Source organism: Eublepharis macularius, chromosome 9 (assembly GCF_028583425.1).
Source record: "Eublepharis macularius isolate TG4126 chromosome 9, MPM_Emac_v1.0, whole genome shotgun sequence".
In the NCBI taxonomy this organism is placed as follows: Eukaryota; Metazoa; Chordata; class Lepidosauria; order Squamata; family Eublepharidae; genus Eublepharis; species Eublepharis macularius.
The window spans coordinates 82211748-82224303 of NC_072798.1; the positions used below are offsets into that span (position 1 = coordinate 82211748).

The 12556-nt window shown below is 44.2% G+C and overlaps 1 protein-coding gene across 1 annotated transcript in view; it reads right to left on the reverse strand.

The window, feature by feature from the left end:
• The window catches only part of WASL (WASP like actin nucleation promoting factor), a 43617-nt gene extending 32176 nt beyond the window's left edge, over positions 1-11441 (reverse strand). The window contains exon 1 of the mRNA XM_054988035.1: positions 10707-11441. Coding sequence (XP_054844010.1) covers positions 10707-10829 — 123 coding nt within the window. The 5' untranslated portion in view covers positions 10830-11441. The remainder of the gene's footprint in view (positions 1-10706) is intronic.
• Positions 11442-12556: the final 1115 nt, after the last annotated feature.

Below are 12556 nucleotides of genomic sequence, written 5' to 3' on the forward strand. Positions count from 1 at the left end.
CAGCAGAACTTGAGGGCACCCAACAAAGCTGACGGGCAACAGATTCAGGAAGGACAAAAGGAAGTACTTCTTCCTTCAAAGCACAGATGGAATTCAAAGCACAGATGGACTAAAAAGAGTACCTTCACGGAGGATAGGTGTCAGTCCTTGGCAGGTAGATTCCCCAAGTTCTCCACAGCAAACACGCAGGTGTATTGGTTGAAATAACTTTATTAGAGATCCATCAAGTTCAAGGTGCTCAGACAACTGAATTGGCAGAAGTGACGTGGATGGGGTCGGTAGTGTTAGTTATAGGGAAGGTTCCCGCCATCAGGATAGGGACCGTTAGAGTTTGGGTGCAAAGGAGCCAGGGGGGTGGGAAGTGAAGAGGAGAAGCTAGGTTTAGGCTAGACAGAACAATGAATGAAATCATCTCAGTTTCCAAGGATTCATTTCGAGCTGGACACAGCCGGCCTTCAAGCACTTGCTGGATGCAGCAGGGAAAAAGAAAGTAAATACTTGCAAGATAACCTACTGCCTAAGGAACTCCTCATGCCCTCAGAGGACCAGTACATAACACAGAATATATTCATGGCAGATATGCAGACAGACATATATGACAATAGGTCCATCAAAAGCCATAGTGACTAAAGGATGCTGCCACAATCAGAGATAGTGAACCTCTGAATACAAACGTTAGGAGGCAAGATCGGGTGAAGGCCTTGGCATCTACGCCCAGTTGGCCCTCCAGAGTAACTGTGAGAGAGAGGATGCTGCACTAGATGGACCACTAGTCTAATCCAGCAAGACCCTTCTTATTTTCTGTACGTGCTAAGGGGATGGGATTTTAACTGATTTCCTCATTCCAACTGCAGATCCCTACATTATGTCCAAAGCTATCTTCTGGATAGTCCTCTTGAACCCACCGGGGGGGGGGCAGTGTTTTGAGGGGAACAGCAGGCTGTGGGGGGAGATTCTTCCACGTCCTGCAAATTTCTGTCCTTATTTAATTTTTTCTAATAATAACAAGCAATTCAATACAGACAGCGAAATCTAGCAGTCACAGGGCACTCTTTTACAAACTACAATACTGAAATGTACACATCTAATATTTTGCAATCTGGATTTTCATTGTTAGCTACCTTGAATATGAGTGGATAAGGCAGGATGGATGTAAATATTTTAAAGAGTTTTATTTTGAAGTGCTACCTTTCCAAGAATACCTCATAGCAGCTAAAATATGCTTAAAGAGAAGATAACCATCTAGAATAGAATACAACAATGAGCATCAAGTCCAGCACAGATCTTTGCCCAATACATGTAAATCAACATACAGTTTTAAATAGCTAACAGAATCATGAAAATACCCTCCAAAAAGCATCTTTTTACAATCCATTCTGAAGGACCACAGAAGGGAGGCCTGGGCTAGGAACCAGAGATATAAATATAGTACTGCTTGGTGAGCTTCAATCTTTATAACATGCATAGCAATTGCACTCTAACCAACCAAAATCCTTTTCAGAATTGAGAAACGAAGTGCATATGCAAGTTAACAAACATAACCAAGATATCACTAGCAGTAACAAGATATCATTAGTAGCAACTTTCTTTTTAGTCTTGTTTATCCTCTCCTAAATATGTTAAAATGTTTATGACATTTAACTTATAACTTGTAACATATAACATGTCTGTTATAACAAACAAACTTTGGCACCACCATTATTTGGGCTGGGTTCTAAATTATGGTATTCAGTACAGGTAACTATTAAACAATTATATATTGGCCAGCAATTTCTTCAGGAGAGTCAAAGCCTAGCAATTAGCTACTGGTTAACAGACTAATAATTTAATGGAGAACTTTTCTTCCCCCTCCCCAAATACTAGAACTTGACGGCACCCAACAAAGTTCATGAGCTGACTAGTAGTTAACACTAACCCCCATTCTCCTGTCCGTCCGCAAATGATGCAAAACATAAGCAATTCTAGGGCTGACATTAGCCAACATAGAATAACCCAGTAGGGTCACACTTAAAGCAACAGGTAGTACTTAGTGCTTTTTACTCAGACTGGAGGGCTGTATAGGAGAGAGATGACCAAAGACTTCACTATGTTGCCTTACACAATATCTATTGCTTAAGTAAGTGCTCCTAAGTACTACCTGTTGCTTTAAATATGACCATACTAGGTAGTTCTTTGTTGGCTAATGTCAGTCCTAGAATTGCTTATGCTCTGTTTCAGCATTTATTCAACTTTGTATTGGATTTTTGCTAATGTTATGCCTTTGTAACCTTGGTTTATTTACCCTATGTATTGTTTATTGAAATATCCTTGATATTGGCTAATCTAATCCACTTTTAGTCTTAGTGAGAAAGGCAGACTATAAATGACAAGGAGTGCTGAATGAATTACCAATTCATTATTGTCTATACCAACTACAGCAGAGATTTTTCCAGTACTGCTATTTCAAGTCCTCTAACTGGAGATACTGAGAAGGGAGCCTAGATTTAAGTGTGGAACATGTGTTCTATCAGTGAGAGCAAAATAAAACTACAAGGCAAGACTGAATTACAGCATCCGTGGAGGAATCTTTTCATTCAAAAGTACCCTCCCTTTTTAGATGTTTTATTTTAGATGCCCAAAGAGAGCTAAGGGGCAGATCTTCCATCATACTTGAGACAGGATTCACACCAATATCCCAGAGGCCACTTCCTACAGTTAATTTTTTTTCCTCTTAACAACTACCCTCTGAGAGGCCTTTGTAGACACATGCTATAGTGTCTGAAGAAGGAAGCTCTGACTCCTGAAAGCTTACACACTAAAAATCATGTTGGTCTCTAAGGTGCCCTTGGACTCAAATTCTGTTGTTATCCAACGGTCTAATACACTTGCAAAGTACTGAAGTCATAGTGTAACTACAAGCTATTGCTAAGCTACAAAAAGGAAGTTAATTTGCGGTTATCTCATTCAAACCCACAGCACTACAGGATATTACTCTCTTTCACAATCTTAACCACAGAAATCAAGCACTGAAAATTGCTGTAATCTCTTTGGAGTAGGAAGATGAGATATTTTTAATAAGTTTAGCTAAACATGGTGACCAAAGATTAGAACTAAAATGTCTTCAGCAGACAGGTCCAACTTAATGTTATGTTTAAAATGTCCTGCTCTCAATTCTGGACATTAAAAAAAAAAAGAATCTCTCTTACAGACTAACATGAGTGAATCAACATCTAACATTTATCAAAATAAAAAGCATATTGGTCCAAGAATTACTATTTATCCACCAAGTATCTCTGAATAAGCTGTGTAAAGAAGCCTCACAGGTTTCAGGCTCTTAGACAGTCCCAATTCAAATATTTAGGGGTGATTAAGTCAATCCACTAAAGCTTTCATTAATTAATGGGATGCAGCTATGACAAGTTCATGTTTTAAAATCACTGATACTGAGAGTTAAAGAAATACTTTGCTTTTGAAAGTATTTGTTATTTTACTCTAATACGGAAGGAAAAATATTAAAAATACTGTTGTTTTACAAAATTTAGCTGTATCCTGTTCATTAAATTCCAAATTCACACCCCCTCAATATCCCCTTATATTGATTTTTATAATATTCAACTTTAAGCTTAATCAATGAAGTAGAAAATTGTTTATCAGCTATAAATTTACTATTTACAGAAAAAAAAAGTGTATCATTAGAAGTTCTAGAGAACTGCCTTCTGTTTAGTGTGTTCACGATTTGCATCAAGCTGCATCGGGATACTGCAAAATTTAGCATAACTGACCACTGAGAAAATTAAGATTTCTTTACTGAGAAAGATGAGAGAGAATATGAGAGAGAATAGTGTGTAATTAATCAAAAGTCGGCTAAATTTTGTCAGCTATTTTAAGTCATTGGTTCATTTCCACTGTGCCAGAGAGACACACAATCCACTTTAGGTTTCTTTAAAATGCATCAAGCTGTTCAACACTTTAATAGTAGTAATTAAATCTCACTCTTGCCACTGATTCACAGCATGGAAAAGGAGGTGGCAAAGTCATGTGTTGGTTTGCATTGCTTTCAACTCACCCCAAAAATACTGGAAGTGGGAGAGTCGTAATAGTCACCCAGCGCTAACTTGCTAGAACTCTAAGTGGGAGTCTGAATATGTTATCTACTTCAGGTTGCCAACTCCTGGTTGGGAAATTCGTAGAAATTTGGGGGTACAGCCTGAAAAGGTCTCGATTTGGGGGAGGAATAGGATATCATTCAACAGGATATTAAATCACAGGGTCCACAATCTAAAGCAGCCATTTTCTCCAGGGGAACTGATGTCTGTCATCTTGAGATCAGTTGTAATACAGGGAGACCATCAGGCCCCCCACTTGGAGGTTGGCAACTCTGTTTCTACTATCAGAAGACATTTCTGCAGGGGATTCCTACAGATTACTTCTTCTCACTATAGATGCCCAACTTGCCCCTGGCGTATACCGACACTCAGAAACAGGTTCACAATAAGCTGCAGCAGGAAATGGGGAGGCGAGCATTAGTTTCTGCAAACAGCTTTAATCACACTAGATAAGGTTCACCTCTATGAATTAATACGAACTATTGCAACAAGCTGACGTTAAGAATAAGTCTGGCTTCTTAAAAACGCTGAAATCATATGCCGTTCATACTCTCCTTTTCTGAAAATACTGGCCTTAATCTTACAAGAAATAAAAGACTGTTCTCTCTCTTCTGTATTATTTACACAGACAAATGCTCTGAATGTATAAACTGAATTAATCCCATGACTTTAGTACAGAAAGAGCATATGAGCTTGAAAACTGGGGAAGGCAGTTCAATTCTTCTGCGTGACCACCACCCTCATTTCCATCAGTTGTTTAATATTAATGGTTAAGAAACAGCTGCACAGAAGCTATTGTAGGCCCCCCATTATCAGCAAGAGGAAGAGGCTGAGATTATAGAGGCGCACACACCATCTATGCCTTTGTTGTTCTATTGTTAATGATAAGCCACTGATGGAAAAGGATGTGGTGGTCTGACAGAAAAAATAAACTGCCTTTCTTAAAACTCAAGTTTGCGTACTGTTCCAAAATGCTTGAATACATGCTGACTTCAGACACCCAGAACTGCTTAGCTGAACATGCATAGGACAGGAACAACCGAGAGATTGATTATGCGTCTCATATATCCATAAGCCCTGCTGACTTCAGAAAGAGAATCGTTTTGCTAGGTCTGGGTTTGAAGGTCTCAGTCTTAAATGCTAGCTTCCAGCAAGTTTCATCAGGTCCAGGCAGCAGATGCCACGAACAGTTGGTTCCCATCATACAGACCTTTCAGAGGACATGCAATTTGTACAGAATAGATAGCAAAATGCCAGAGTAAGATGGAACAGAAGGCACAGAGCGGAAACATCAGTTGCTAAGAACTTGAAGGATACAGATATAAGGAATACTAAACATGGTGTTACAGGCCATGTATCCCATTACTAGCAGAACCCAGTTGACTGAGGCTACATCACAGGGGCTGGCCAGATGTGATAGAGCTAATCACATTTTTATCCTCTCTGTCCTCTGTAGAGTACAAGTGACCGCACAATGTCGGTTAATACAATATCTATTTCTTTGAAGAGCACTTTGGCATGGCAGCATATCACGTACTTATTCTGCGGACCTATTTTGCGCTGACCTGCAGGATGAAGTAATCAATAATTTCTCTTTCAGATTCAAAAGCTTGCCCATTTAACTTCCAGCTGCTAAAGCAACCATATCCAGCTTTTAAAAAAGTCATAATTGCTTAAGTTATGAAACTTAAAATGGCGTACGATGTAAGAATGCACTTGTCTAATGATCACATTCAGTGGCAGATTCTGTTTAAAACAATGGAAGAATGCAAGCCACCAAGGAGTCTTTACTTTCATAAGAGCAAGACAAGTGTGCAGATGGACAGTTCTCAACACAGATAACCACCTGAAATTTGGGTGTCAATACAAGAGTGGAAACAAAGTTATTCTGCAGGTACCCAATGAAAGCTAAATGAGGAGACTTATTTATATATTTTTTTCATTTATACCCTGCTTTTCTCCCCACGGAGGACATTGTTTACCTCTCCTCTATTCTTTCCTCACAACCCTGTGAGGTAGGTTAAGCTTTGAGTGTGTGACTGGCCCAAGTTCACCCTTACAGAATAGGGACTGTGATGGACAGGAATAACTCCAGCTCTGCCTCTCCTGAGAGACATCCAATGAGAGTGGGTGGAATGCTGAGCCAAACAGAGTTAGAGTCCATTGGAGGGAAAAGAAGGCTTGAGAGAGACTGAAGGGGGAGAAGGGTTCGAGATGCTGCTCAGACAGAAAAATAGCTGTTAATCTGTTCTTTTATTTTGAAACCTTTCCTTTTTAACCCCAGTACGTTGTTAGTTTAAAATGCATTCACTCCTATGTTCCTTCTTATAAATAAAGTTTATTTTTGTTTTGTTTAACCCTGGCTGGCTTTAAATTGTTGGCTGGGGTGGGGTGGGGAATACCACACACACACACAAATGCCCTGGTTAAATTAAATGGGCCTAGTTTAAATGGTGGCAGCGTATATTGAAGGAAAGTGACTTCTGAGTTCCCTTTTCCCCAATAGCCATAGGCTGTAGCTGAGTGAGGGGAGACAAATACAGGGAAGAGCCTCTGGAAGAGGCAAAAGGGGACCCTGTGAGGATTTGGGTCTGGGCTCTCTACCTGCTGTAGTGGAGGCTAGACAGGTGGCGTGTGGCAGGGTAACTCCTAGCCTTTACCTGCCTGGGTGGCTGGAGTGTGAAAAGCCTGTTCTGTGTCTTTGAGATAGGGTCTACCCACTAGCCATCACAGAGACTTGAACCATGATCTCCCAGATTCTAGTCCAGTGCTGTAACCACTACACCACAGCGGCCCGAGAGAGAACAGTATTGGATCGCATTGCATTACTGATCTTAAGAATGATCTTGCCTTTCTGAAGCAATCGAGTAACACCTGTATTTTGTCTACAGCCCTCAGCTGAAATCATAACAAGTCCTAAGCCGTGTCAATTTGTGCTATTTTCTTTACTAAAATTGTATCGATTTGCATAGCATTATTTGGTTTATCTGTTAGATTTGCAGGGCAGGTAGGTTGGGTATTCTATGACATAACAGCAGCTAGGCAATATTGCACCAAACCACCAATACATATTTACACAAATAAGGCATGCCTATTAACTGACAATGACTCAAAAGTACAGCAATGTCATTTGGTGGGAAAGCTGAAGGGATCCAGCTTGCTCTTCCCCTCAAGAGTTTTTAAAAACCTTATTGAGAATTAAAGTTGCGTGATAATTGTGTTAGCAATAAACCTTATGCCACTGTAGATAGCACTCATGTATGCAATGCAGAAATGGGAAGTATCAAGATGCCCAGGCACCCAAGAACTTAGTAATACATTTCAAATTTATGCAGGACTGGCACCTAGCATATGGAATATTTTGAGTCCGATATGTGTTTCTCAATAATATTACTGAGGAATACTGGCAGTTCACTTTGGACATTATCACTTTGCTCTACAATTGCTGCTATTAATACATTTGCCTGAGCATTATTTAAAATAGCCTGAATATTACCTCTTCTGCAGTTCATTGCACAATCTAGCCAGGTTTTCTGAAGCACTATTATCCAATTAAAAAAAACAGTCAGCATATCGTGATCAATGAATCTGCATATATTTGCATATGAATATTTCCAAGGACAGCTCACTTGTTTTTTAGACATGTGCTCATGTCACAGGAAGCTTCGTCCTGAGGCATTTATAGGTAGGTAGAGAAGAGGGAATGATTCTTTGCACATGGTATCTACCACAAAGCTTGAGTTCGTTCTTGTATTAGATTAAATTCTAAAACACTTTTTCAGTCAATCAAAAAGTTTTAATAGACTAACCATTCAAAACTGAGGAGATACTACAGCCCTAGGGTTTTTTTACCACAGCTGCCTAACTCTTTCACTAAAGATTAATGCGGCAGCAACTAAATGAAGTTGGAAAAATAGTGCAATAATGCAGGCAAGTTCAGGTATCTGCGCTCACTCTGCATTACGAAAAGCAAGGACTGCCCCCCAGAGGAGTGGCACTGAACTCATAGCATAGGTGGGACACTCCATCTCCTGCATTGCACCAACCAACGACAGGGGAAGTTGGCTCTCTGCCTCTTGGCCCAGTGAAAATATATATTTCAAGGGACATGAGGAATTTCTGTCTTCCTTGGCAACTATCTGCACTTCCTGGAAAGATTTACTGCTAACATTACTCTGCAGATAGCCTCTTAACATCCTATCATTTAAATCCTCTCCAAAACCATCACAAAAAGGGTTCAGGGATGAATAACAATCAAATGCCGCTCCTTCTGTCTGATTAAAATTAAAAGACTGTTGTGCCTTCTGACATTACTTTCTGAATATATATGGGAGGCCTATTAGGTCAGCATACAACAATCATTAAGGCCACAGAGGTGGAGTAGCTAATTAGGATAGAGACTGCAGGTTCAAATTTCTGTTCATCCCCAAATTTGGGAGCGGGGGTATGTTGAGGTCATACCAGTACGCCTAATCTGACCAAACATTTACATATATAGTGTCTTAATGGGCTAAAAGTTCAAGTTACTGGCCAGTTTTGAATTGGAAGGAAATAAATGAGATCTACAGAAAGCCTCCAGAGATCCCCTCTGGCATTCAGAAGGATCGAGTAAGATCAGCAGTGAGTCTAGCGAAGGCAAAGAGACAAGTCTCCCACTGTGTATTCTTGCCATTGCCAGTGGAACTTGCAACCCTCACTAAGAGTGTCAATTACTAGCTCCCGGTAATCCAATTCTCAGACTTTTAAAAATGGAACCCATTTCTGAACTCATTCTACTGTTTAGGACTAATCTACAAAGCAACTTCATGTTAGTTTCCCCTTCTTTAACATAAATTGCACAAATTTCACATCAGTTAACACCGAACAAAGTTTAATTTTTTTAAAAAATATATAGCACTACTGAGGCTTTTATGTTAGAGATATATTCAAATTTATCAAGCCTCGCCTGTGAGAGGAGCTGCAACCCACAGAACTTCTTCTATAACTCACTAGTGAACAGTAATCCTACGTGGGCATCACCATTCAGATGACCTCACCAACTTCTCTTTCCAATTTATATTTTTTTTCAGAGTTGCCTTTCATCTAAAGGAATCTAAGTCAATCTTCAGATATGCTCTTTCCTTCCTGATTAGACTACCGCTGAAGGGAATCAGAAAAAACGCATTGGACAGTTTATTTATCATTGTAAATAGATTCTTACTACTTAGAATAAATCAAAGATCCAGAAAGGCAAGAGATTTATGGGGATCAGAAGTTAACAGCATTCAGAGAGCTGAGTGGCTTTTCCTAAGACTGATTTCTTCCAAAAAAATCAGAAGAAATTTCATATTTCTTAAAAAAGGAGACAATGTTACACATTAAACACTAAAAATACTGAACACAAGCACTAGAGTTGATTCCCAATCCTGTTTATTCTCACATAGTTTCAGGATCTTAACAATGGGAATTCACAAAATGACGTTTACCATGATTCCCCCTCCCAAGTCTTTTATACAGTTCTTTTTGTTTCCTTCAAAAGTATCTCTATACATGGGGAATTTTGCATCTGCCATGTGAGCCTATTGTTCAGGGAAACAAAATGCAGAAGGCTCCTGTTTTGCCTGTGCTGGTCATACCGCCTCATTTCCTGAAAGTCCTACAGGTGCACGCAGGACAGAATTATTCGGGCCTGTTACAACTAGCTAAACTTTTCCACACATGCACACACAAAAAGTGTTGCAACAGCCCTATTGTTGACAAGCTGCTACCGCAAAGGGTGAAGCATTACTGCACAGGCCCCCCTTCTGAAATATACCTGCCAGAAATCGGGAAGGGGTGGGTGGGAATCCATTCAATTCCCAATGCCCTCTGAATGGCCTCGGTGCAGCTTTCGGCACTGCAAGTGCTACAAAACCAGGCATTACAGATATACACCTGTAAAAGAAGCTGCTTGGAGGCCTCCTGGCCGCATCAGGCCTACTTCCTTCTTTGAGCTGGCAGCAGTTTCAATGCCCCAGTGGGAAGAAGAGGGTGCAAAGGCCAAGGAGTGGAAAGGAGGGTTCACACAGCATGCAAGTGGGCTTTTCTTTCCTCCCCAGCAACTTAGCTAGAGACCTCTCACCTGTGCCCAAGCCTCTCCAGCCCCATGCCAAGGAGAGGTCCTTTAAGCATCCCGACCCTGATGCTCTGGGAAGTGAGAACAGCAGGGACCATCCACACACTGACCCCCCCACACACCCTACCTTTCACACTGCTTTAGCAGAAAGGGGTTTGTTTCCCTCTCCCTGCCAACAATGGGGACCCACGGGGGTGCGAAGAGGGAGGCAAGCAGCGGTGCCCCACGCAGGGCCTGGCAAGGGGGAGTGCAGAAGGGCCTGGAACGGGGTCCCCACGGGGGGGAAGGGGCTGTGGGGGGCCGCACATCCCCTCCTCCGAGGCTTCCCCCGGCCGCAGCAGGGCCGCCCTGAAGAGCTACGCAGCCCACGCAGGGAGCGGCGCTGAGGCCGAGGGAGCTTGAGGGGCTTCCTCAGAAGTCGCCCGCGGACCTCCAGCTCTGGGTCCACCCGCACGGCGGGCCCAGGGCGCCGAGGGGCAGACGCGGCCGCAGAGCCCGGCCCGCCCGAGCCCGGCGCCTCCACTCACCACGCATTTCTTGCCCAGGAAGCCGAAGAGGCTCTCGTTCTCCTGCGGGGTGAGCAGCAGGGAGCCCACGTTGGTGACCCGCCGCGGCAGCGGGGGCTGCTGCTGCTGCTGGCTGTTGCTCATCGCGGCCGCCGAGGGGGCCTGGTCGCCTTCCTCCCTCCCGCTCCCGCCGGCGGGCTGGAACCCGGCGCGGCCCTGCGAGCGCGGCGGAGCGGCCCGACTCACTGCGGCAGCGCCGGCGGCATGGGGGCGGAGGGGGCTGGCGGGCTGACTAGGCCGCTCTCGGTAGGCCCCGGCCGCGGCAGCGCTGCCTCCCCGCCCTTTCTCCTCCCGCCGCCGCCGCCTCCCGACCGGCTCTGAACTTCCAACTTCTCCCCGGCCAGCCAAGACGGCAGGGAGCGGGGAAGCGCGAGGGGCGCGGGCGAGACCAAAAGCCCCGGCGGAGGAGGGGAGGGCGCCGCTGGAAGCTCCGCCGCCGGCCCGGGCGCACGGGTGAGCGCTCAGCCGAGGGGCCCGTCCGCGCCGCCGCCGCCGCCTTCGCCCTCCTTTTCCTGCTCCTCCTCCTCCGCTGGAGGAAGCGGCGAGAAACTCAGTCCCGCGGCCGCGGAGTCAAGGCGGGCAGGAGGCGGCCGCCGAGTCGTGCGGGCTGCGGCCTTCGCCTTTTAAAGACCGGCCGGGCCAGTCCAGCCGGATTCCCTCGGCTGTCATCGGCGGCGGCGCTCGAGGAAAGCCCGGGAAGGAGGCGCTGCTGCTGCGCTCTCGCCGCCGCCTCCAGAGGGGGAAAATATGTCAAAAAGTGTCTGGCGCTTCCGGCCGACTCGGGCGCCGAGGCTCTGAAGGGAGTCGCAGCCGGGGCGAGGGCGTCGGGGCCCAGATTCCCAGAGCAAATTCTCGGGAGCGTTGCGCCCCAAATCACAGCTGGCCACCAGGCCTATGATGAATAGCGTTGCCGGCCTCCAGGGGGTGGTAGGAGATCTCCCGGAATTACAACGGATCTTTTCCCCTGGAGAAAATGGCAGCTTTGGCGGGTGGAGTCTATGGAACTATACCCCACTTTGCTCCCTTCCCACCCCAAACCCCACCACCATCTCTAGGCTCTACCCGCCAAATCTCCAGGAATTTCGCAACATGGCCCTGGCAACTCTACATATGAACGGCGGATGGCTGATGGAGGCGCCTCAGGTGTGGATCCTCATCATTTTAAATGACACCACAGTCAATCTCGTCCCCTTCAAATGACAATTTACGAGAAAATGAGAAGCCCACTGTGTCAGACCACTGCTCTGTCTAATCTGACACCCTGTTTCACACACTGATCTACAAACAGGACATAGGAGTCAAGGCCTTACCCCAGCCTTGTGTAGAGTCTCTCTACACAAGACATCTTAAGCAGGGATGCTCAAGTGAAAGATCTTACACTTATTCTCTCACTGTGGATAACACATGCACCGCTAGGGAGACAGAGTACACTTGAATATAAGACTACACAAAGTAAGTCACTTGAACATCCCCATGTAAGATGTTTTGTGTAGGCATCTAGGTTAGGGTCATCAGTACATTCTAGTAGCAGTCAATCCCACAATTTATTTACTTATTGAGTCTCTACACAAGACATTTTACACGGGGACGCTCAAATGACTTACTTTCTGTGTGGCCTGGTATTCAAGTGTATTCCATCTCCCTAGTAGGGCGCATTTATCCACAAGTGATTTCTCACTCGATCCTACTTGCGTAAGAGTCTCTACACAAGACATCTTACACGAGTAGGCTCAAGTGAAAGATCTTACCCTTGTTTTCCCATTGTGGATATACATGCATTGGTAGGGAGACAGAGTACACTTGAATATAAG